Source organism: Thunnus albacares, chromosome 11 (genome assembly GCF_914725855.1).
Source record: "Thunnus albacares chromosome 11, fThuAlb1.1, whole genome shotgun sequence".
NCBI classification, from domain to species: domain Eukaryota; kingdom Metazoa; phylum Chordata; class Actinopteri; order Scombriformes; family Scombridae; genus Thunnus; species Thunnus albacares.
This window is the reverse complement of record NC_058116.1, coordinates 31880284-31907083: the sequence shown is the minus strand read 5'-3', so window position 1 is coordinate 31907083 and position 26800 is coordinate 31880284. Positions and strand designations below refer to the sequence as shown.

Genomic DNA, 26800 nt, shown 5'->3' with positions numbered 1-26800 from the left:
ACGTGTGTTTGGGTAAGTACTCCAATATAACCAGCAGAGGGCACAAATCTCTGTTTTCACAAATCAGTCTCCTCTCAGAAGTGGATGAATGGGAAAGTCTATCTGTAGGCTGGAATAAGATAACAGGAAGGTAATGTGTTGATTTCAAGCACTTTTGACAAAACCATCTGTATTTGAGAATTTTGTGTGTGTGTCTGTAAAACATTAAGTCTACAGCCAGTTCTGTTGCTCATATTATGATGTGTTTGGCATAGTTAGAAAGGAAAGATACCAAACATGTTGTTTTGGCATGTGGGAAAAACAGTAAAATTCAAACTGTTGTTACTCAGGCAGACTTTACACCACATAGGTTTTGTTTACATATTCTCAAGCGCCAAATTCCGACCTGTTCAAAATGGCGGCACATGATCACTAACCTTCTAGGTGGCCGCTGGTTCGGCATCTTAGTGACAGATACCGCCCAGTTGGAAGTGGCCAACACAAGGAATCAACTTGAAAACCCGCACATTGGTAGCTCTGGTTAAAATTATCGTTCATCTCACCGTGATTTCTCGCTCAGCAGGTTCGGAGATCTTGACGTCACGACCCTCCACGGTCAGCTGGGCCTTGGAGACGCTCGCTCCAGCCACCACCGAATACTCTCCAGCATCGGATATACGAACAGTCTGGATCATCAGGCGGTGAACGTACTTCTCTGCTGTCACCATGTATCTGTAAACACAACACAGAAGAAGAATTTCAGCTCATAGTGAACCTTTTAAAAAGCTTCTGCTTATATAAGGCCCTGTTCACACCTGTACATCCGTCTCAGGTGATCCGATCACAAGTGGACAGCTTGAAGTACGTCTGTTCACACCTGGCATTAACATGCGTCTCCACATGCATCTTGAGTGACCACTTGTGATTGGATCTCACTTCCCCGCTCTATATTCAAATAAACATGGACGTCATTTCCGTTCGCAAAGACCAAATTCGTTCGTTATTAACCGGCGAGAGAACCAGGTTGCCGTGAGAGAGAGAGAGAGATGTTAATAATGTTCTGTTTTCTTCTACACATCCAATAGATCAGCCGTTACACACAGAGTCCAGGTTCATACTGTTTGGAGTAAAGCTGATAAATCCTGAGCTCATCATGTCAAGCAACAAAACTGTCGTTATCAACTTGACAGGAAAGAAGAAACTATCCAGCCATTTTATCCAGCGAAAAACAAGTTTCTGGTTTTGGTTTAATTACTATTCTAACTGTCGATTTGAAGAGGGAAACCGGTTAGGGGAACGGGAAACACAGGAAAAACTGGGAGGTGGATTATGTTTTTAATTCACATGAAAAACAAATAAATTAGTGTGAATGCTGAAAGCTTTCAACTCCTCCATACTTTGAGCGACAGAAACCATTCAAATATCAAAATGTTCAGCTCTTAAGGGACAGGTGTGCCATTACTTTTCAGCTTTCTAGCATATTCCACTGACTTTATATAATTTTTTTTAATATTAAAATTTATAATGGAAAGTCTATGGGAGGCACGTTTGAAAGCTAATATCTTAAAAACTAAAAGTGCTAAACTGTTCATATTTATAGTGCAAGTGTCCCATCTGTAAATGCTTAACATATTAAAACATGGCACCAATAGCCCCACCTTGTGGTAATAAATAAAACACCACCATACAACTCATTAACTGCCAAATCTGTTAAATGTAACATGCCATGGTAATCAAATTGTATTCGTACAGATGGGGATCCTGAACGAGTCTTTAGTATTTTCAGCAATGCTTTGCGATTTATTTCATTATTCAGCAGTATTGCAGTGCATTTCTAGTTTGTTTATCCTGTTATCAAACAAGTTGAACAGCTTTGGACCCGGAGGCAGCGATGCAATTCCCTGCCTAGTCTGCCAGAAAATGGAAGACGTCAGTTGAGTAAGCGGTCCTTCAATGTGGTCCAGGACGCATTGCGTTTACACTGCTAAATGAATGTGGTCACATGCGGCCCAGACCACCTCCGAATGTGGTCTGAGTGATCGGATCTCAATCCGTCCTCAATGCGTCTTGGGTGCGTTTACAGCTGTATTTAGAGCCGTCCACTTGTGATCGGATAACCCGAGATGGATGTCACTACCAGGTGTAAAGAGGGCCATAATGTTCAAAACTGACTAACTAATGAGTAGAAGTTAGTAGTTGCTTTTATTTGAAGATGAGGTAAGCGTGTGACAAAGTGTTTGATAAATACTAACATACCTTTCATCAGATACGTCCAGTTCCTGACCATCCTTCATCCATGTCACCTGGATGTTTGGTTCAGAGACCTCACATTCAAAAATCGCCTTCTTCTTCTCTGTAATCTTTATGTCCTTGATCTTCTTGGTGAATTCAATCAGGCGAGCTGAAAACAGTAATAAAAAGAGCTGCAATGATCAGCACAAACAAAGCTCTAAATATGAGAAATATTACTAAGGTTCAACTTCAAAATCCAAACTCCTCGATCTAATATGTTCAGTTATTTCATCATTTACCTCTATAGATGATTATCATAGGATGGGCAGTGGTGGAGAAAGTGCTAAGATCCTGAAGTAAAAGTACCAATACAGTAATGTAAAAATACTCCATTACAAGTAAAAGTCCTGCATGAGAAACCCTACTACAGTAAAAGTACATAAGTATTATGAGCTTGATGTAGTTAAAGTATTGCAGTAAAAGTAGTGGTTTGGTCCCTCTGACTGATATATTATTATATATGACATCATTAGATTATTAATAGTGAAGCATCAGTGTTAGAGCAGCATGTTACTGTTGTAGCTGCTGGAGGTGGAGCTAGTTTACACTACTTTATATACAGTTAGCTAGTTTAGTCCAGTGGTTCCCAACCTAGGGGTCGGGCCCCTCCAAAGGGTCAGCAGATAAATCTGAGGGGTGGTGAGATGATTAATGGGAGAGGAAAGAAGAAAAAACAAAGTTCTGATACACAAATCTGTTTTCAGTTTTTGGACTTTTTCTCTAATCTTTGATTTTTGCTGAAATATTGGATCATTTGAACATTTATTGAAATGAAAGCATGTGAGAAGTTTGAACATGTAACACATGTTTTTATAGATCAGACTCTACAGTAAACAACCGAAAACCTAGAAAACATGGTGTTTCCCGGCCTTTAAAGCCGCCTGAAATCCTTCAAAACTTTATATCAACATTCATCACGAGATCTAACAGTAAAAAATAGTTCATTAGTTTTAATATAGACAGATCACCCCAAAAGGCAGAGTCCGCTATTTTTATTTATACGCTGTAATGGGAATTATAATTGTACTATTTTGAAAATTGTACCTTTTACAACTTGTACTAAATAATTAAAAAATCTCTAAAAGTGATGAATGACATATTATTAAATTCTAATTTCCAGTTACAAAAAACAACGTATGAAAATTAGAATTACAAATGACAACATTAGAGTCAATTTCTTAACGTTGAAACTAAAGATTATTTTCATTATTCTGTTAATTCTGATCTGGTAATTATTTGAATAGTAAATGGTGTCTATCACAATTTCCTGTAGCCCGATGTGATGTTTTTAAAAGTCTTGTTTTATTCAACCTACAGTCCAAAACACGTTTTCACGTTGGACGTTTTTGCTTTCAAAATGAATTAAATGATTGTTTATCAAAATAGTTGCACATTAATCTACCATAGATCGATTAAACAGCTAATCATTTCAGCTTTACAATTTTTGCTGACCTTATTTGATTTATACCACACTCTTTATTATAAAAAGGTTTTACAAAATGTATATTTGCCAATTAAAAAACTAAATGTCTACTGACAAAAAATACAAATTATAATTAATTACATATAAATGTGTTGATGTCTTGAGAGTCTTTAGAGAGAATTTGGTTTTAGTTTTCACCTGTATTTGTTTTTACTTGTTTTCTTTTAAATATAAATTACTCTGAACTGTCTTAAAGCAGCGTATTTTACTTCAGCTCAGCCTTAATCGTGTAAACTTTTTTGTTGGATGTTTTTGACATTTATCTCCCGACTTGTGTAAGAAACTGTTCACATCACAAAAACAGAAATAAAGTGAAACATTCACAGCGTTACGTTACCTTCGACAAACAGGTTAGCAGTGGTGGCGGCGGAGCCAGCCACAAACTGGTACTCTCCTCCATCTCCGAAGTGAACGTTTCGGATGGTGAGTGAGTGCGTGAGCTGCTTGCTGCGGACCTGACATCTGTCTGATGACTTGATCTCCACGCCGTTCTTCAGCCATTTGTAGGTGATGCCCTCATAATTGACGGTGACCTCGAAGGTGATGGTGTCTCTCTCCTGAGCGTTTAGGTCCTTCAGCATGCTGGTGATCAGGACAGCTGGAGGAGAAAAAGAACGGCTTCAGTACAAACTAACTATATAGACTTCTAAAAACATTTAATAAACTGGCTTTTAGAGAAAAAAAGGACAGAGGAGACTGATTTAACAGCAAAAACCCTGTTTCAAGCAACTATTTCAGGATCTACGGTACCAGAGGAACTAAACTCAGAAACTTGGGATTAAATTTATAATATAATAACTGAACAAAGTCTGCCAAGCACTAAAAAAAACAAAAAAAAATTGAAAGAGAATAAAATTAAATTTAACACAAAAAATGACCTCAAAGGTAAAACTTAAAGTGAAGCTTTTGTGGTAATTTTTTTTCAGTTTTGCTGCTGAATTTTTCAGTACTGATACAAAGCTCTCAGGTGGGCAGGTGTTGCACCCCTGTTAGCTAATTGCTTTTGGAGGGAAGGGTCAATGGTAAGTTGTACTACTTGTTGTACTTCCAGACCATAGAAATTGAGAAATTCGGAGCTAAAAGTGAAGAGTTCAACAGCGAAACTGAAAAAATTCAGCAGCAGAACAGCAGTGAAGAAACAGACCACTAAAGAAAAATCAAATTCAGTGAAAGAAAAGTGGAGAATATTGTAATCAAATGTTTCATGGTTTCGTTCTAGTTTTACATTTGAGTTTTTTTTTTGTTTTGGTTTGATCCCACAGTTTCTTCCCACATCTGAAGAAAGACGTTTAGTTCCCAGTAGTTCCTGAGTTCAAGCTCAAAAAGTTCTTGGTCTCCTGCTAGTAACTAAATACAGTTACGTGTGATACTAATACTAAAACTAAAACTACTACTACTGCTACTACCACAACGTATAATAATAATGATAATAATAATAATTAAAACATCATGTTATCTTTACAATTTAATGCACAATTACAAATAAGAAAATTTCACAAAAAATAAATTATAAAATCATCATCTGAAAAAATGTTTTTAATTTAATGTTATTAAATGATGGTGTTATTTTTTTGTTAAGCTCCTCAAGTCTTCATTCTTAAGAGACACACGGCAAACATCAGAGTTGGTCAGTCTCACTCAGAGATATGATTTAGGTGTAATTTGACTGGATTTGATTTGAATGTGATCTTACGGCTAACGGTTAGCGTTGCAGAGACTCTATCGTTCCCGCAGATAAAGGTGTACTCTGCAGAGTCGGTCCTGCTGGTGTTCATGATCTTCAGCTGGTGTAGTTTTCCCTGAACAACAATCTTGAACTTCTCGCTCATCTCGATCTCCACACCGTCCTTCAGCCAGGTGGATGGCACGTTGAAGTGAGAAACTTCACACTCGAAAGTGGCCACCTGGGTCTCTGGGAGCTCAATGCTCTTCATGGGTTTGGTGACTTTCAGAGCTGCAAGGGACAAATAGAAAAAATAACTGAACAAGAGAGAAACTAATACAACACAAATATTTGAGTTACAAGTTCCCATGTAATCAAATGTCAAATTGTGCATTTTTTTGTTAGGTAAATACAAATTGGAAAAAATTGTTATTTCAAATTAGAAAACATATTTGTAATTAACTAAAACAAATATAAAGTTTTTGTACCATGAACTAAGATTAAAAGAGTAAAAAACTTAAAAATCTAAATATTACAAATGACAGAATTTCATTACATTTCTGCTAAGGTTTTCATTTGATTAATGCATACAGAAAATTATAATTGCAAAAACATTCCCACATTTTGCAATCATTATTTTGAACTATTCTCAAATTAAAATTAATTAAATTACATGAAACAGATAAAACATTTGAATGCTTATAAATAAAATGAATAATTTTGACTGATACCATACTATTTTCTTCTTATTTTTTATGAATACACTTTGTACAAAATGCTTTAAAAAGTGCAATATTATTAAAAATAAAAATTTTAATTTGGGAAATTTGTAAAAAATTGAAAAATCTGTTGTTAGATATTTTTTTCTAAATTACAATAAAGAAATACAAATTACAAATAATAATAAATGACAACATTTAATTCTAACCAATTTTACAATACTATTGTTTGTGTTGTAACACTAACAAAAAAGTAAAGATTTCTTAAACAGTAAAGAATAAATTTAAATTCTTCTTTCAAAATTTGCAAAAAATCTAAACATTACATATTTTAATATTAATTTCATTTATACACACTCTATAGAGAATTGTAAATGCAAAAACATTTTACAAATTCCAAATTACAATTTTACATATTGAAAAACAAAATTTCAAATTACAAATATTCACAAATTTAATTAAAAATTAAATTAATTCATTTTCTGGTAATCCTCTTTTTATTAATTGTTTTATTGTAACTTTTATCATGATTAAAAAGGTAATAATGTGTATTAAAGTATTACATACCCTCCACGGTGAGTGTCGCGCTGCACTGCAGGTGTCCGACCACGGCGGTGTACTCTCCTTCGTTGCTGCTTTCGACGTTCTGCAGGATCAGTTTATGCGCTTTCCTCTCTGACAAAATCTTACACTTTTCGCTTGACTTCAGCTCCACACCTTTATGCATCCACTTGACAGGGATGTCGTCATGTGACAGACTCATCTCAAAGGAGGCGGTGCCGTCCGCCAGTGTTGTCACGTCCTTTATCTTCTTTACAATCTTGATCGCTGCAGAGACAAGTTGCAGAGAAAAGTTGTAAAATTGAGTATTATGGGGTATAATTACACCATTCATTCAAAACATTGAGCTTTTTAATTTTACAGGAAGTGACTCATACTCACTCTCTACATTGAGCCTTGCACTGGCAGACAGTTTTCCCAATTTGAAGGAATAAACACTCTCGTCCTGTGTGTTGCAGTTCTTGACCTTCAGTGTGTGGACTGTGCCATCAGAGGTGATCTCGTACTTGTCGCTGTTGTGCAGCTCCACGCCGTTCTTGATCCACTGGGATCCTTTCACTTTGAGGTGGGTGAGCTCAAGCGTGAACACCGCCTCCTGAGTCTCCGTCACAGTCTGGTTCTTCAGAGTTTTCTTGATCTTCACCGCTGCAGGAGGGAACACAGGAATCAGTATTTTATTTGTTTTTTTCAAACTCCTTTTTGGAGAGCCTTTTGCTTTTATTTGACAGATGACAGAAGAGATAGACGGGAAAAATGGGACGAGAGAGCAAGGGGGGTGACATACAAAAAAAACCAACCACTCAGCCACAGGGATGCCCCAGGACTCAGTATTTACACAACAATCAAAATCTAAGACGATAAGATTTTAGACAATATATTAATACTTTATGTGATCACTCCGATACAACATGACAAAGAACATACTTGTTTAGCTATTCTTAGAGTCTTACCAGTAGTGGAGATAAAAATTAATCGAAAAGTTTGTCCTGAGGGTGTTGGTAGAGGAAAGGTCATAGTGTCTTTAAAATAAAATGGATTCATGGGCAGCAGAAATGCAGGTAGGTGAATAAAGATTTAATCATATAGCACTTTCCAACAAAAGTTAGAAATTGCTTCAATGTGTGCTCCGTAAATTTTTCTTATATTTCTTGTGCACAAGTGAAATTTTGTCTTGAGAGGGTTAGGGGGTCACTAAAAACATTAGAACATTAACATCAGAATTGAAATCCATTGAATCTAGCATCTTGTTTGTATTGTGATGCTGAGAATCATCTTGGATATCACCCCATACGTCATGATGTTAGAATAACATACACTGTAAATGTGTGTGATGAGAAGCTAGTACCTACCCTCCACCTTGAGGTTAGCAGTGGTTTTGGAGTTGGCCACCTGGTAAGTGTACTCTCCAACATCCTGAGGTCTGGTGATGACGATGATGAGGCGTCTGACAGCTCCCTTCACCTCGCTCACCATGTTCTCATTGAAGTCAAAAGCCTCACCATCTTTTAGCCACTTGCCCTCAGTGTCGGCATTGGCAACTTCACATTCCAGTTCTGCTGTCTGAGACTCTGCCACTGTCACGTCCTGCAGGGGCCGTGTGATGGCTCCACCTGGTGGAAACACAAGGAAGCATTTTATTTTATGGTTCTGGGGCAACAAAGCAGCTTGCCAAAAGGTCATGGGTTCAAGGGAGAGTACAAAAGAGAATTCCAACATACTCACTCTGTATAAGTGGCACTAAATGACAAATACCTATGTCATGACAAATGCTTATCTACTAGGCGTGTGACGGTACACAAAATTCAAGGTTGGGTATGTACCTCAGTTTTGGGGTCACGGTTCGGTACATTTTCAGTACAGAAGAGGAAACAAAAGAAAGGTAGTGGCTCAGGAGGTCGTCCACTAATCAGAAGATTGGCGGCTCGATTCCAGCTCCTCCAGTTCACATGTTGAAGTGTCCTTAGACAAGGTACTGAACCCCATATTGCTCCCAATGGCTGTGCCATCGGCGTGTGAATGTGTATGTGAACATCTATGTGGTGCACGGCCAAAATATTCTGGTTGGAATTCACACTAGAATTATTGTTCTGCATGTCGGAGTAAGTGGATTGTAAAAGTATTTTGGCTGTAATTGTCTGGGTCATGGAGCATACTGAACTGAGGCAGTCGCTTACCGAACTGAACTTACTGAATGGTTCGGGATGAATACATGTACCATTACACCCCTATTATTTACCATCTTGTTCATATATACAGTACTGTGCTAAAGTTTTGGGCACTTAAGATGTTTAGGTTCATTTAGGTTCATCCATTATGCAATACCATTGGGGCAGTGTCTGACTGGTCCCAAATGTATTTTGCTGCATGACTACAAACATACAGCCAGAGTCATTAATAACTATCTTTCGCAACAAGAAGAACAAGGAGTCTTGCAACAGATTGTATGGCCTGTTTGGAATGTCAATGTAGTGAATCACAAAACTCAAAAATGTCTCAAAATTAGGGACCTACCAGAGACAATGAGCTTAGCATTGGATGTCTTTTCACCAGCATGAAAAGTGTACTGCCCCTCCTCATCCTTCATGGTGTCGATGACAGTCAGAGAGTGAGCCTTGTCCTTAGACACCATCTTATATTTGTGCCCAGGTTTGAGTTGCTGGTTTCTGAAGGTCCAGACTGGATGAATACCAGGGTGAGAAACTTCAACGTCAAAGGTGACGTTCTGGGACTCTGAGCACACTTTGTCCTCCATGTGCTTTACAATGTGTACCTCTGTAACAACATCAGCATGGTTAGAATATTAAACTGGAAACTTGTGACTTGTGAATGAACAGAGAGTGTTCATTCTGCAGAAAATGAAAATATTCATAGACATTTTGAGACCTAAAAACAATTACAGGAGTATAAAACCTTACTTTCGACAGTCAGGTTACAGCTGGTGTCAACCTTGCCAACCACCAGTTTGTAGTGTCCCTCATCAGAGGCGTAGGTCGTGGAGAAGACAAGGCGCTGCTTGGCTCCTTTTGCCACCATCTTTATTCTGTCACTGGGCATCAGCAGTTTGTCGTTGTGATACCATTTGACTGAGCTGATGTCCTGAGCGGAGATCTTGGCTTCCAGAACAGCCTTGGTGCCTTCAATGGAGGACACGTCCTTCAGTGGCACCACAATGTCAATAACTGCAAGGAAAGACAGAAAAATTATAATCAAAGAGGTGAAAACACAAAAAGAAAGGGTTCAAAGTGTTCAAGTGATGTTTAAGGATTAGTATGGCCTATATTTGATCAAACCAGACACTGCTTCTGATTCCAATTGTGGTTGAGATTCTTGTCATTTTAAGTTAGACAAGAATGGCAGTAATGGGCATGTTAAATTACTGTTGGAATATACGACTCATTGATACGAATAGGAACAAATTTCAGCCTCTTACTCTGAACGTTAAGTTTGCATGAGGTGGAGATGTCCTGGGCAGGAACCACAAAGGAATAGGAAGCTGCATCTTCTCTGCTGATGTTCTCCACCAGCAGCTTGTGGATGAGTTTGTCGATTACTATGTGGACACGATCTGAGGCGGAGATGGCCTGGCCATTCTTCATCCAGGTACCCTCAACATTCTCCTGGGAGAACCTGACCTCCAGCTGAGCAATGTCACCCTCACAAACTGTGAGGTCGGTCAAGGGCTGCATCAGGGTCACCGGGCGCACTAAAGGTAGAGAGACCCCGTTATTATAACATTACACAACAGCTACCAATGACTGAAACAAAACATGCCACTAAATGTGAAAGAGCAACCAGGTTAGCAAATTTAAATGCATTAAGGGCTCTCTTTGTTTAGAACTACAAGTCAAGTACAACAAAGCCCAATCAAGTACAACAAAGCGCCCGATCCCAAATTCTGTTGCTGTGGGTAAAGATAGAGGTTGAACTTTGTAGAAATCAAAATTTAGCTAAAATGAAGCAGAAAGGTTTTTCAAGAACAAAACTCATGGTAATAGTGGGGATACCCAGAGACTCCACATACTTTACTACTCTATAAAGTTGCTTACATTGCATCTTGAGTGAGGCACTGGTTCTCAGATCTCCACATACAAAGGTATATTTCCCCTGGTCCTCTTTCTTGACATCCTTGACAGACAGGTTGTGTCTTCCCCGGCGGGAGGACATGACGTATTTACCACTGGGAGAGAGCTCCTTATCTCCGAAGAACCAGCTGCCCTCAGCGTCCTCACGAGATAGCTCAACCTCAAACTCTCCAGAGTAGGTCTCTGGAACCTCAATGTTCTCCAGTTGTTTGATGATCTCCAGCGCAGCACCTGGACACACAACAATATGAAGAACATTCTCTAGCAATCCACCCATGTAAGACCTAAGAAAACAGAAAGATGTTGGGTGTCAAGATCACCTTCTACATGGAGCCTTGCAGTGGTCCTGACAGTCTCGTCTTCTGTAATCACACAGCTGTATTCTGCATCATCCTTCATTTCAATCATCAGTACAGACAGGAAGTGGACCTTTCTGTCTGAGTGCATTCTGTATTTGTCTCCAGAGATCTCCATGTCGTTCTTGAGCCATTTGACTTTGACAAAAGGTTCGCTGGTTTCACACTCGAAGGTCACCGTGGTGTCCTTCTCATTGGCATTGATGTCCTCCAGGTTTTGGGTAAAGGTAATTGCTGCTTTGGCTGCAAAGGGGAAATAAGAAGTGAGGCTGTGTAATGAATTGAGATAAAGACACAATGATGCTACTAGAGAGATTTGGTATAAAGTGACAATACCTTGCACCAGCAGGAAAGCATGGCTTGAAGACTCCCCAGCGACATTCATGGCTTTAACCATGATGCTAGCAGAATCCTCTGCTGTGACATCTCTGATCACCAGTTCACACACATGGTCCTCAGGCCAGTACCAGTAAATGCGGTCAGACTTCTCCAGTTGAATTCCGTTCTTGAACCACTGGCACTCAGGGTCTGGTCTACCAACCACTCTCACACGGAAACGAACCTCATCCATGGGAGCAACAGTCTTGCTTGCAATGCGCTCCAGGATCTTGGGTGCTTCCATGCTGGGGGAGAGCTGGACCCTCTCTGGTTTGATTGTGGGGATAGTCAATTTTCCCTCTTCCTCCATCCTCTTCCTCTCAGCCTCTTCTTTCTCTTTCAGGCGATGAAGCAGCTCATCCTTTGTCTTCTTCAGTAAATCCTCATAGGATTCGTCCCTCTTGCGAGACTTGAACTCCACAGCAGAAATAGATTCGTAGAAACCTTCCTCTGTCCTGCGCTTGAACTTGCTCTTCAGCTCATCTGACTCTTCAGAGGTTTTCTCGCGAACTACTCTGTGTGTCTTTTTCAGCTTAACAACTTCCCTCTCCTGTGCAGCCTCAGCAGGTCGGTCAACCTTCACAACATCGAATCCGATTCTGCCAGACTCATGTGGGGCTTCTGCAGATTTTGCTTCTGGAGCACGACGCAGGACAGATCTAAAGTCCTCTTTTTGTTGGATTTCCAGCTTCACAGTGTGCTCAGTTGTGCCCAAAGGATTGTCTGCAACCACCCTGACCTCTCCTGAATCATAGGATTTGATATCAACAATCTCCAAGTAGTAAATACCGTCATAACGAAGTTTGTATCTCTTGCTTTTGCGGATTAGTTGTCCGTTGAGGTACCAGTTAACCTTGGGCGCTGGATAACCGGTCACTCTGCAACGGAATCGGGCAATGCCACCTTCGAACACTCTGGTTGGTTCGGGAAGCAGGACAATTTCAGGTTTGGTCTTTTCAGTATCTTCGTCTGTGCTGACTCCTGCTGGTCCTCCTTCATGAACCATGCGCTCCATCTCATCAATTCTGTGTGCTCCCTTCCTCCCTTCAGGAAGCTGTGTTTCCTCAACAAGACCCTTCTCATCCTTGACAATCAGGGTGGCCGAGGTCTGGTCGACTCCAAACTTGTTAGTAGCTCTGCAAGTGATGACACCGCTGTCTCTAGCGTAAGCGACTTCATAGTCAAGACTGCAGTAGCCAAATTCGTTGACCATGCGCAACCTGTTAGCAGCTTCCAGAGGTTTGCCGTCATGCAGCCACTCCACTACCATAGTGGGGTCACCAATAGGGGTCAGTCTGCACTCGAAATGAGCTGGACCGAAACGCTTCATTCTGATAGAAGTCAGCTTCTTTTTAAACTGTGGCTTCTGCTGCTTCTCTTTGTCATAAAGGTCTCCCTCCTCCCACTGCTCTTGACCATAACGGAGATGAAGGGGCTCCAACTCTGGAGCTGCAATCTCCTTGGCCTTGTAGGTTCCTTTGGTAATGATGAGCTTTCTCTCAGCTTGAGGTGCAGCGAAGTCCACCTCAACATTGACTCTGCAGCGAGTAGTGTCTCTGCCAGCTTTGTTGATGGCTGTGGCTGTATACCAGGCACTGTCTGAGCCTGAAGCAGAGGGGATGTGGAACTTGGCCTCTCCTTTTGTACCGTCAATCCTGAAACACGTAACCATTTGGATCACACATTGATCAGGATATTTGGTTTACTTCTCTAAACCTTTACACTCATCGAACAAAATTCATTCATAGCTAAAAAAAAATCGAAGATACATACTTGATATGTGGGTGCTTCTGTGGGCTGATAATGTCACTGTTTTTCAGCCAGACAATATCAGGCAGGGGGTTTCCAATGGCTTTGACAGCCAACTCAACCAGGGTCCCCTGCTTTACAGTGATATTCCTCAGCTTCTCAACAAACTGAGGACGTGCCAGGGTCTCACGGGCTGTGAATGATGAAATTCAATACAGGTCAAATTGACATAAAATATACCATATATCAATCTTTCTTAAACTGAAAGAAACTTGAATTCTGATCCAGTGAAATACACTTGTGTTGGGAACTTACCATCAACATTAAGAGTTACAGAGACAGAGGTTCGTCCAGCTCTGTTCTGAGCAACAACTGTCCACTCTCCAGAGTCTTGGGGCAGGGCTGGGACGATGATCAGGGACTGGATGCCGTCCTCTTTAATTACTATCTTGTGGGTGTAGTCATTGACCACTTGTTGTCCTGGAAAAAAGAGGGATTAAATTGTTTTACTAGTGGTAGAAGCAACAGATATAGGTGCACTTTGTTGAACCTTATTTCTCTTACCATTGTGGAACCAGAATGTGTCAGGCATTGGTCTGCCAACAACCTTCAGGTCGAATCTGGCAGTTTGCCCCTCCGAGCATTTTATTGAAGAAGGCTTCATGACAAACACAGGCTTGTAGAGTCTCTCCAGCTGAGCCTCGTCTGTCTCCTCAAGCCTGCGGGCAGGAGAACGTCCAGGAGAACGGCTGGAAGAACGGCCGGGTGAGCGGCTCAGAGAACGAGGAGATGTGGACCTGGGACAGAATTAAAAGTCATCAATATCTAGGTATTTATTATAGCTCAGTATTGGGAGACTTTCAGAATGACAAACTATGTACTACTAGTAGCCAGCAGCATGATGTCAATGACTGTCTCCATTTTTTCAAATAGGTCTGGCTATCACAATCTGTTGACAACTACTTTCAACTTTTACTGTAGTGCTGCTGCTCTGAAACAACCACTCTGTTTCAATGGACAAGGTTTTTTGGGCTTTACCAGAGACCATCTGTTGTTTTTGGCATAGTTAGTGTGAAAGCTCCTTAAGCAGTATGTCTCAGGTTTTCAAGTACATTAAACCTTACCTAATCCTCTGCATTGCTGGCTGTGGTGTGAATCTCTGAGGTGTCGGTGTCACAGCTCCAGATGGTTCCACATAGAGCTTTCCAGAGCTGACTGCATTTCCTTTAATATTGGCGGCAAAGGCAGTGTAAACACCTTCATCCTCTGGCATAACCACTGGCAGACGCAGGCTGGCTCGTCCGTCCTGAAGAACCTCGACCTGGTATCGGCCTCCAGGCCTGATACGCTGACCATCTTTGAACCAAGCAATCTGGCAGAAGACAGAAGATCATTTACAATACACAGGTTTTTAAGCTTTCTTTAGTAAAACTAATTTCTCCAGTATAAGAAGGAACTTATCCGCTGTTTGCAAATGCACAATGATACTGATATCTATTAAGGGCCTGGCAACAGCTCGTAACACTTGTTGGCAGTGAGATAAACACAAACCTTAACTATTAATAATTATTGACAGTCTATTAAGCATGGCAGTGACGCCTGCAGTGACATTATCAAAATAACCAATAGTAGGAGCCACAAAAACTGTACATATAATTTGAGAGGAGGAGAACTTTGGCACATGTGCTCTAGGCTTATGTATTAGATATAGCACCAGGTGTGGTGAAAGTTGATTGGGCATTTTTAATACAAATTTTTTACATTTAGATAATATTTTGGCTATATTTTCAACTAAATACCTTTGGCAGTGGATTTCCGGACATCTTGCAATGGAAAGTGACACCCACTCCCTCCATGATCCTGTAGTTTTTGACGGGTGTGTCAAAGGCCGGCTGCACTGCCTCCTCTTCTGTTGCTGTCACAATCAGCTCTCCGTCCTCTGTCACCAGCTCTCTATAGGTAATTCTCATGATACGGAGCTCAATCTCCTGGATGATCCTCTCTTCAAAGGCTGAAGTTAAGAATTCCTACAAAAAAACATTTGTCATTGTCAGTATTAAATATAAACTGATGATTGCTGAGACTTCTAAATAATCTTGGACGTTTTAGTAAGAAAGTACCGTTTCTGAGACAAAGCTCATTGGGGTCGTCACCCTCCTCTGTTCCAGTTCATATTGACTCACGACCACAGATGGCTCCTGAACCACCGTCGTTGTCACTTCAGTTTTATATGTCACGTCATGCTGCTTCATGTAGGCTTCATATTCCTCTGTAAACACAGATGCAGACACGCTGTGAATCACTGGTTCAACAAAGCTTTCCTTAGTGCATTCAAATGATTTTCTTAATAGAAGATGTCTTTCTGAAGTTGAGCATTGAGATGTGATAAAAAAACACAAGGATGCAGATACCTTCCTCCAGCAGGGTGGCGGAGGCTGAGGTTTCTCCGTGTGGATTCTTGGCAAAGATGGAGTATTCTCCGGCATCATCAGCGAAGGTCATGGAGATCTCCAACCTGCATTCGCCAGTCTCCTTCTTGTAGGCAACTTTGTATCTGAAGACATGCATCACAACAATAGTTATCTGTTTTGATCTTTCAACAAAGAGATCACAACAGATGCTATATGTATCTGAACCTCTGTGCTGACAGAGGTGTGAAAATATCACAACCAAACATGAGAAAAAACTGAAGTTGAAATTTGAGCTGTAAGTAAATGTAATCAACTAACAGGCTATGTCAGCACTAAAATCCTCCTCTTCATCATTTTCTGTGTGGGCAAGATTTGATTTTGCTCTGAATAATCAGCAGTGATTCCCATCCAGGACATCTCAGTGTGTGCGTGTGTGTGTGGATATGTGTGGTTAACTGCAGTATATCATCCCATGGGGAAATACAAAAATTGTCAGACCAAACATAAACCATGGCTGTGTGTTTTAGGGACTGGAATCAGGCTATGAAAAGGTTTCAATACATCAACAATAATAACAATAAGACAGGTACTAACAGAAGGTGATAGGAGATTTATACCTGTATCCGGTAGTGAGCGGCACACCGCTCTTCTTCCAGATGATGTGTGGTTTTGGGCTTCCTCCGACCTGGCATTCGAAGACAACACTCCCTCCCTCCACCAGCTTCTGAATGGTCGGCTTCTTGATGAAGAAGGGAGCAGCAGTCTCTCCTGTGCTCACCTCCACCATCGCCTGTTCTTTTGTCTCAATAGCAATACTGAAGAGAACCAACAGCTCGTTCAAATACTGCAGCTGGTTAAACTTACATCTTATATTCCAGTGGTTAATTAGAAACTGTTAGAAACAAGCATTAGATTGAACAACTCACCTTTTCTCTTCTGTGACTCCTATTTCAGTGACAGTCGTCGTCTCTTCTCTGCTCTCAATTTCTTCTGACACTACAAGAGAGTAGGAGTTGAACGGATGCAGCATTAAAATGTGAAGGATCTGTTTGTGCATGTTTTTTTTATTTACTTATTACAAATGTTATATACTTTCTTTCCTGTTAAGCATTTTCCAAATCATACACATATACAGCTTTAAGTTTTCCTAACTCTTCCAGAGAGCCACTAGTCTCAATTAATTTCTAAAATCAAACTGAAAATCAACTTTCATCAACTGTCATTGTACAAGTTGATTGATTTGAAAAAGTATGTAAATGCAAAAATGAACATGAACACTCTTTTCACCCACATTTATTAGAACAATGCACCCAAGCAAATTAAAATTTTTGTTGGTTGTATAAATTTCCTGCCATTAAATACTGAAATCTTCGATTTTAACATAGTTTTTACATTTTTATATGTCCTTCCCTAAGAGGGGAATTGATAAATCGACAGTGCTCCAACTGCCAACTAGTAGCATGAAACTGTTTGAATAATGTTGTGTTGAAATGTTTGCTGACTCACACACCTTTTTAGAAAAGTAGCATTATTTTAAATTTTATTGTAGCCAGAAAAGGGGAATCATGACCCTTTAATATTCATCTCATGACAAGTATAATTACAATTACAATACATTACATCACAGAGCTGAGCAGGGTTTTCTTTAGCAACTGAAACCATGATGAAAAATATTTGTTGACAACCTTTTGTTCATGAGTAAAACTAGATAAAAAACTATATATATATATATACATATATGTATATATATATCACAATTTTTGCAATTGTCGCTGTAATAAGTATCACTTAAGCATTGTGAAATGTCTCTGCCAGTAGTGTTAGCTAACATTAGCTTAGATTTGTGAACTAAATTCACTCCAAAAAATCCACAATGAAAATGACACAAAATTTCCATTACAAAAGTGAGACTAAAAAGACTTTTTGTTCACTAAAACTAACAATAACAACAATAATCAAATTACTTAAAGTAAAGCCCAATGTGAGCTGGAATAAACGCCCCCCCCCCCTGGCAGAGCATAAGAGGGTAGAGATACTGTTAGATATTGTGTTACCTTTGACGAGCAGGTAGCAAGAGGTGCTGACGGTTCCTGCCTCGCTGGTGGCGGTGCAGGTGAAGCGTCCGCTGTCTTCAGCGAACGCCTCGCGGATCACCATCCGGGCGAATCCGTTCTCGTAGGTGATCTGGAAGTCAATGGAGCTCTCGATCTTGTAATCTTCTCTGAACCACATTATGACGGGAGTGGGCTCACCACTGATCTGGCACTCCAGGGTCACCGACTCGCCCTCAGTGACCGTTACATTCTTCAGGCCCTGAACAGAAAAACAGTGACGCCTTCAGAACAAAGTTTCAGTTTGTGAACTTTTCAATCTACAGAGTCACAAATCCAACATGCGACTGCGCCCAGTTTGTGACACAAAGCAAGTTCAACTTAGTCTGGCTTTCTTTGAGGTACCTGCTTCACTGAGCCTAACATTGTTGACCTTTGATAACTTGTATCATGCTGGTTTCCAGCTACGAGCGCGTTCAAGTTCTTAATAACAAGCATCATCACAACATGAATGAAGTATGTAATACGGCATGAGATGTAGTAATGATATCTGTAATAAGGTTATTGTGGCAGAAAAAAGTGATACTAAGTGAGTGTAAAATGTATAGAATATACTCACGCAACTAAAATATAATAAAAGCTGTAGAAACAGTGAGGCTGTAAGAAAGTGTGCGGATTGTAAAGGCTTTTTAAAATATGGTTGCATTTTCAACATGTTCAGTAGCCTGGAATGACTTTCAGACACCAAAGCAGAGAACAAAAGTGAAAAAGGCCTGAATAAATGAAATGAATGCCTCATAAGGTTTATCTGACCAAAAATGTTGCATTTATAATTTAATAAGCTTATTAACAGTGCGCACAATTAATATGCCACTATAATCATCATTCATGAGTCTATTACTGTGGTAAACTATCTCTCTTATCTGCAGATAACCAGCTTGATTTTAATGAATCATATAGTAAAGCAGGATTTGCATTTGAACCCCATAAAAGAGGTTTAATATTGAACACAGTGTTTCTATATATATATATATAGTTGGTCACAGCGTACATAGGATAACTCAGGTGCACTCTGCATGGCTCATTATAAGTAACCACTCAGCAGCTATATTTTTAAAAGGAAGGAAACAGGAAGTGGAGGGGGAAGTACTCACAGCAACAAGAGTGGGAGGAACTACAGGCTCCTGGGCTCTTGTGGGCACTGCAGCTGCCTCCTGAGATAAAACGACAACACAAGTCAAACACAGAAAAAAAAAGTAACGGTGGTGCTCTGTGAGGATGGACGGGTGGAAGCTGGTTAGAACAGATAAAAACCCTGCAGAGAGGACAGAGGGGTGAAGGTCAACAGGTAAAGACAGGCAGAAGAAGAGGAGGATTCTTCATGAGGCGGATGAAGGGCAGCATGTGATTGGCTGCTGCTTTGCGGTGAAGAAGGGGAACGCAGGTAACAGTCCACACAGGGTTAAAATTGGGGGAAAGGGTGGGGGGGGGAGCTGACCAACCTGAGGCTCCCAGTCCTCAAACTCCTCCTCGCTCATTGCGTAAGCCCCGCCCGCCTGTAACTCAAACTGACTCTGATATCTGGCGTCTTTAAACGGCGGCGGGAGGGGCTCCGGTGTCACTCGCATCTCCACTGTTGTTCTGCGAGACGGACTGGGAGACTTGACAGGCTTGATGACCTTTCTGTGAGTGGAGGGGGAGGATAACTCTTTGTGCAGAGTGGCAATAGCAGAGCCGGAGATGGACACCTGACCGAACCAACGAGAACAGCGTTAACCATCGACACAAACCAAACAAAGCTTCTTAAGTCCAAGGCTTCGTTCAGCTGCGGATTAGTGAGCGGAGTAGAGGTGGTGGAGAGTGAATCTTAGTCAAAGGTTGGATGAATTTTCCATTAGCTTTAAAAGATTTTATCTAAATAAATGTATCAATGAACAGGTTACCACAGCATGACTACAGTTGATACTCAGTTCCATGAAATTCTGGCCTAAAGATTTTCACAAGAAATTCAAAATAGTGGCCAAAAAGGAATTTCAGGGCACAGATAGAGATTGATTGAAACTTTTCAATACTAATGTAAATACAATATACGAGTTTCAGTCCCAACCAAAACGATTTTCATAGAAATTATGTTGATATCTGATGATTCTGCATGATATGCATAATTTAACATTTTAATAAGCTACACTGAAGTTTGTGTCCAATTAAAGATTTGCAATTAATGTACAAAAAACAAGAAAACAAAGCATAACCAATGTTTTAGTGGCTTTACCCTAACCATACATTAACCACCTTCGTCATCCTGTTGTTGTGCAAATATTGTAGAAAGATATTTTGCACAATCGTTCAATATAGGATTGTTTTTTTAATACTCTGATAAATATTAAACACGTTATACTTCAAAACATTTTTTCTTGTTGAACGAACAAAGCAAAAGTTGTCAAATGTTGAAGGATCAGTCTGGCGATTTTCTATATTTTTCTTCATTTCATGTTTGGATCCAAACCAACAATGAACTGATCTACTAAGAAGTATTGTCTGTGTATCCAAAGCCTGATATATCTGATTCCTTTGTGCCGTAGACCTCCATTGTTGTCCAAAAACTATTAAAAACATGTCAGTGAGCCACACTACTGCACTGGGTGACATGTTCTTTTGTCCCCGAAGGCTACCGTAGTTTGTTTGGAAATGGCTCCAAACAATATGACACTAAAGTTTGTGTGTCATCACCACAAACTGAAGTTACTGTAACAGCCTTGATGCTGTGGTAGCCTTACAAAAGAAAAAGTGATGTAATATTTTAGGATGGGTGATTCTGTGAGAAAGAGTTTAAAGTGCACCACACCACATAACAAAACAGTGGAGACTGTATGTTAAGATGGGTGTGTGTTAAAGATGAAATGGAGGTTTTTTTGGATGGCGACGGCGGGCCTGCAGCTCCTCTCCTTACCTCGTGGCTAGGTTCAGGTTTAGGAACGGAAACTTTAGAAACTGTGAAATGTGGAACTGGGGCTGGGGTGACACCAGTGTCCACATGGGAGGACATTTCTGTTGTTGTCTGAATCTGGAGTGACCAACAGAGTTTATTAAGTGGTTAAGAAAGTGTGTTATTATCAGATTTAATATCTTCTCAATAAGAATTCAGTAAACTCCTCCGACCTGGGAGACCTGGACTCTGCGCTGCTCTGAGGTCACAGAAGCAGCAACTTGCGGTTCAGTGCGTAGCGTTTTCGTTTCAACATGTTTCTCTGCAGTCGTTGCTGCCTTCTGTATTATCTCAGCCTCTACAGCCTCCTCTTCTGCTCGACCGCCCTCTGCATGCACGGGCTGACGGACACGAGCAAGGTCAACAGCGGCCACCACTGTGGCCACCGCCCCGGCTTTTTTCCCTCCCTCTGCCTGGAGACACAACAAGCAGCACAGGGATCTCAGGACATCCATTGTACAAAGTCTGGAGGAAGATACGTGACCAGAAGCCCTAAAGACTGGAGAAAATACTCCCAAATGATGTTTACAAGAGCTTAAGAATACATCACCATCACAGAATCTATGACTCCATGCATCATGCAGCTTTAAGGGTGAAACATGCAGTTCACTCTCATTAAAACTGATGCAAAGACGAGATGGATTTAAAAATTTAGTTAAAAAAAGAAGATGCAGAAGGGAAAATGTAAAGAAGAGAAGATATTCAACTAAGGAAGTTGCTCCTTCCAACAACTCCAAAGCTGTCACTTAGTATCTAATTCAATTTCAATTCAATTCAATTTTATTTATATAGCGCCAAATCACAACAAAGTTATCTCATTTACACATATGTTGTTGGCAAAAACTTTTTTATGGAGTTTTTTCTTTTGTTTGGCTGCGTTGTACAGATTGTAAGTAAGATTGCAGTTTCAGCTTACATGCAGTAAAGAGTTGTGTTTAGCCTAGCTTAGCACAAAGCCTGGAAGAAGGGGGGAAACTGCTAGCCTAGTTCCATTAAAAGAGAAAAACCTAAGAAAAGTCTGCCCCAAATGTGGTAATTTGTAGCCAAAATAATCGTAAAAATCTATGTTGTAGAGACTGCTAAGCTATGACAAACGATAACCATAACATAAAAAAGACAGCCATGTTATTGTGAACAATGGGTAATTTATGCTAACACTAGCTAGCAAGTTATTCTAATTTTAAAGTATCCACAAATTGCTCCAATGCTAACTGCTGCTAAAATAACAATATGTCCATTTTATATTTCTACGTCTACACCTGTTCAATAATGAAACAGAATATTTAGAGTAGCGGTTGTTGAATTTGTCCCTTCCCGGGCGCTTATGCCATACGGTGTCCCACAAAACTCAATACTTGGTCCAAACTGATTTGTGCTTTTACTGTTTCAGATCCAAAACTGAGGAACAACCTAGGGCTGCAATTGACCATTATATCGTTATTGATTCATCTTTCAATTATTCTCTCAATGAATCGATTAATTGTTTAGTCTATTAAATGTCAGAAAATAATGAAAATGGCTGATTAGAACAGAGTCCATCTAAGATGGAACAAAGTCCCGAACCCAAAGATATTAGCTTTACAATGATATAAAACTCACAAAAACAGAAAATCCTCACAACTGAGGGCAAACTGATATCAGACAATATGGGGCATTTTTTCTCATTAATGACTTTATGACAATTGTTAATGATAATTGTTTCAGCATTAAAACAAACTCTAAATTTGACCATTCCATGGAATCGCTGTTGTATTTTATGGTACGGTATTTTTATGTGCACCTGTAAAGCACCTTGTAACAACAGACATAAAGTTTACTTCCTTAATTACTTACAATAGACAAAATGCAACATGTAAATCAGAGCGAGACTAGCTGTTGACCAGTTTACAGATACAGACAGATATAAGAAAAACATGTTTGACCAAACCAGAACAACAGTTTAAAGTCTTGCTAGCTTCCCCTAGAGGCAGTAGGTGGAGTTACTCCAAAAAAGGCATTTGATTTTACTTTAAAACAATCATCAAGAGAAGCTAAAATGGTTTTCTTCTGTCTGTTTTTTGGAGTAACTCTACTGTTATATGTTTTAAATATCAATAGATCTCCAGGTTTCTGGAATGATCTTAAAAACGCTTCTGCTCGGGAAGCTAAACATATAAAGTTGTCCTGAATGTGATTAGTAAAATCAACGTTAGCTGCTGATATGTTTAACAGACCGAGGTGATATATAAAGAGAATGAGGAGAAACACTAATGAAGTAAACAAAGGATAAAATGAAAAAGATAAATGATTGAAGTGACAGTATGAGCAGCAGGTGGAGTGATAATAACAGACTGTGGTGGTCTACCTGCTCTCCGGACACAGTGGCTTCAGGCGGCCCCCGGATACGAGCCTGATCCACGGCCGCCACCACGGTAGCCACCGCCACGCTCTTATCCTCCTGGGAAACATGCTCATCCTGATGCATTCACAGCACATCAACACATGTTCACTCTACATCCAACACACAAGCAGCTGGGCCAAGGCACTGTTTCATTTCACAACATTTTTTGGAATGCATAATTGAAATTTGCTACAGCTGTATTATTTGATTTAAAGGAGAATTCCAATCTGCTGGAACAAGTCAAGCTCAAACAAGTTCAGTAAGTCCACCATTACTGTATTTTCTGCTCACTTCCTGTGAGTGGCCTTAAAGATTGGATGCACTGATTCAAACCAACTTAATGTTTTATTCAGTCTGCATGCATGCATGTAAAGCCAGCACAAGTTCCCCTTAAAGAGGTGACTCCACCATCCTCACCTCTCTGGTGGCGCTGACCTGCTGCTCCCAGTGTTTCTCCATGTGAAGCTGGGTGGCACTGCTCACACTAGTCATGCTGGTCACACTGGTGTAGCTGGATTCAGCCATATAGTCTCCCTGCTTCCATGGTGGCAGGACCTCCGGAGAGGCAGACACCTGCAGGAGGAAGGCACCATGTTGATGATGATTACATTAAGTCTTATCCATCTTTTGCACCTGGATTGGACAGCAGCAGCTCTTCATGAGCCCTTAGTAACTACTCCACATGGATGGTGATGTGCAAAAGTCTGAGTGACCAAATTTAATTCCCAGAAAGTGATGTTGTTCCAACAAACACATCTGGTAGTGTTGAAGGGTGGGAAGCCGGTGGGGGATCATACGTCTGCTGCTGCACTAGCAACTCATTCGGCAACAGCATATGTCACAGAGGTAGCACATTGATGTCGACACCGAGGACGACAGCAGTGTTTGTAATGACAACAACAACGATGTTTAAATGTATTAATGAGTAAACCTCAATATTACTTTAGTAAACATTATAACTGAACTGAGATTGGACTTGGACAGCTGATGAAAGTGGCTACTGGGCAATAAATGTTCTCACCTGTTTCCTGATCATGACAGGAGACTTGACCGGTCTGATGGGAGAGACGGACAGCCTGCTGGAGGGAGAAACCGGTCTGTGGATGACAGATGAACACAAGACATGATGCAGATATAGCCCCAAAAACACCAAATAACTTGAGCAACTTTATTCCATTTCATTTTTAAAATCCAAACTGTGATTCTATGAAAGTCGTTATGGATCGCTATCTTGTTTCACTGATTCTTTGTTATCTTCCTACACTGAGACATTCTTTTTTCCCCCATTCCTTTCTAAATCTTCAAGGCCTTGAATCCCAGCTCTTGTTTGTACCTGACAGGTGTGGGCGTCGGCCCTTTCACATGTCTGACAGGTGAAGGCGACTGCTGGCGTCCGCCCATCATCTTGGAAACAAAGGACGGTGGGGACTTTGAGGTCGGCTTTGGGGGAACCCGCGGAGGGGTTTTGTGAGCCAAATGCTGAGTCATCATTCCACCTTCAACGTGCATCTCCATCATGGTGGTGGCCTGGGAACTAACCTCCATCTTCTGAAGAGGAAAAATTACACATTGAATGATTTATTTCAGAGAAATAAATCGTAAAACTTTTTATGTTTTAATGAATCCTATAACTAAGAACTTGTGCCTTACCCCGCGTCTAAACAGCAAGCATGTAAGGCGCGTTTTTCACTCTCATGTCACATGCAACAGATACACTCTCATTTTAATCTATGCAGCTGTCTGCACCTGCTCCGTGCAGACTCGCATCTCAGCCGCGTCTCATAGGCGTAACCGCGACCTGAAGTCATGTCATTACAGTCATGTGTACTGGGCTCTGAGAGCTTCCAACACGTGGGTAACCTACACTCAACAAAGCACTTGAACGCCTCCAGTGTAGCTGCATAGACGGAGCTCTGCTGCTCACGCTATGCTTGCTGTCTAGACATACGGTTAGGATCATGATGACTCATCTCACAGGGCTTCAGTTTTGACAAACACCACATGATTCACACACTTTATTACTTAATCTAGATGTTTGTTTTAAGTAGTAAGGACAGTTCATGCAGAAGGTTGTCGGTCACAAGTACTTCAATATGTGAGATAACGAAATTACAATATCATGTTAGTTATGAAATTACAAAACAGACAAACATTTCCAGACCTGTGTCAAAAGAGAATCAGGTTTACTGAGTTATCTGGGTAAATAATTCCTTCTAAACTCCAAATTGTTTTGGGTTCCATTTTAATAAATCAAATTTATCCAGAAAACTCAGTAAAACTGCTTCTTGGAACAGACCCAGGTTGGTATGTCTTACCCTGTGCATCCCAGTCTGGGAAGTCACCATCTGAGATGTGGACACAATACTCTTGGATTTCTTAGCAGGTACAGCTTCCTCGCCTGCAAACACACACATGTAGATTCAGGTTCATCTGGATACAAAACAACTAAATCAAGTTTGATCATGTTTTCTAATTCTGTTAAAGTTCATTCATGTCCGAGGGCCTCACCCTGAACCAGCAGCTCAGCGGTGGAGGTGGCTCGTCCGCTGCTGTTGGTAGCAGTCACAGAATATGTTCCAGAATCCTCGGGGAAGGCCTCAGCGATCAGCAGACTGTACAGGTCTCCTTCCTGAAGGATCCTGAAGTCGGCTGAGCTCTGGATCTCGGCTCCCTCTCTGTAGAACTTCAGCACAGGTGTCGGGATTCCTGTCACGCGGACGTCCAGCCTCACCTGGCTGCCTTGCCTCACTGTCGAGCTCTGCAGTCTCTGAAGGAAGTTTGGAGGCGCCGTCTCAGCTGCAGAGACAGAAAAAAAAGTCTCGTTAGCCTGGTTTTAATGATGACATGTGTACTTATTTACAATTAGGGAACCTTCTTTATTTTGGTGGTTTCACTGAGGTGAAATTATCATTTTCAAGAGAGATCTGAGGATAAAAACACATTTACAGTCAGACTACCACACAACCAACATACAAGAAACAACAAACAAAGTGAGACAACAAACACTGGATAATAAAGGGAATTAAAGAATCTAACTTCACAGCAGTTTTCAGTCAGAGTCCCTAAATCAAGTCCTGCCTTGGTAAGTATATAAATGTGTGATATCTCAGTAATTATTGGATTGTGTGATTATAATATTAAATATAAAATGTATGATATTTAAATGAGAGAAGAGATGTGACGTATTTTGAAAGCTTTATCGCTTGAGCTTCACTGATGATTTTTTTCTTCTGGTCAGTAAACTCTGTGATTTATGTGATACAGAGAGTGATGAGTATGAAATTTGTCATTGGTGATAAATAATAACAATAAATCATGACATATTTAATAATAATAATAATAATAATAATTTTATTTATTTACACAAGCATAAGCACCGATTAAAAATGATTTACAGATAAGTATCTTAATACACTATAAATGTATTTAATGTTATTGTTTATTATTTATCTTTATGTTAAAAATTCCTTTAATTTCAAATTTTTCATTTAATGTATTGATTTCTGTGAACTTTCTATACTATAAAGTGATGGATATGGCTGTATAAATGACTTAATAAAGTATGGATCAATGCACTGTGATGATGGGGCATATAACAGATGACTAAACATTTAGATTTTTACTCATAAACATGAATTTGAACATGAATGCATGACATTACACTGATAAACCAAATTTAGGGTGTTTCTAAGAGTGACACTGGTACTATT

At 40.2% G+C, this 26800-nt stretch overlaps 1 protein-coding gene across 1 annotated transcript in view; it reads right to left on the bottom strand.

The window, feature by feature from the left end:
• The window catches only part of ttn.2 (titin, tandem duplicate 2), a 253622-nt gene that overhangs the window by 212082 nt on the left and 14740 nt on the right, over positions 1-26800 (bottom strand). Inside the window, exons 6-38 of the mRNA XM_044365366.1 lie at positions 25599-25886; positions 25406-25488; positions 24424-24638; positions 24112-24187; positions 23508-23663; positions 23055-23165; positions 20884-21123; positions 20675-20788; positions 19227-19472; positions 18879-18938; positions 17728-17986; positions 16600-16669; positions 16291-16488; positions 15674-15816; positions 15383-15531; positions 15062-15289; positions 14387-14634; positions 13827-14059; positions 13578-13742; positions 13287-13455; positions 11472-13168; positions 11100-11378; positions 10744-11010; positions 10128-10400; positions 9613-9876; positions 9209-9469; positions 8047-8307; positions 7079-7342; positions 6704-6964; positions 5448-5708; positions 4092-4352; positions 2236-2380; positions 543-711 (exon numbers count right to left, since the gene is read on the bottom strand). Coding sequence (XP_044221301.1) covers positions 543-711; positions 2236-2380; positions 4092-4352; positions 5448-5708; positions 6704-6964; positions 7079-7342; positions 8047-8307; positions 9209-9469; positions 9613-9876; positions 10128-10400; positions 10744-11010; positions 11100-11378; positions 11472-13168; positions 13287-13455; positions 13578-13742; positions 13827-14059; positions 14387-14634; positions 15062-15289; positions 15383-15531; positions 15674-15816; positions 16291-16488; positions 16600-16669; positions 17728-17986; positions 18879-18938; positions 19227-19472; positions 20675-20788; positions 20884-21123; positions 23055-23165; positions 23508-23663; positions 24112-24187; positions 24424-24638; positions 25406-25488; positions 25599-25886 — 8114 coding nt within the window. The remainder of the gene's footprint in view (positions 1-542; positions 712-2235; positions 2381-4091; positions 4353-5447; positions 5709-6703; positions 6965-7078; positions 7343-8046; positions 8308-9208; positions 9470-9612; positions 9877-10127; positions 10401-10743; positions 11011-11099; positions 11379-11471; positions 13169-13286; positions 13456-13577; positions 13743-13826; positions 14060-14386; positions 14635-15061; positions 15290-15382; positions 15532-15673; positions 15817-16290; positions 16489-16599; positions 16670-17727; positions 17987-18878; positions 18939-19226; positions 19473-20674; positions 20789-20883; positions 21124-23054; positions 23166-23507; positions 23664-24111; positions 24188-24423; positions 24639-25405; positions 25489-25598; positions 25887-26800) is intronic.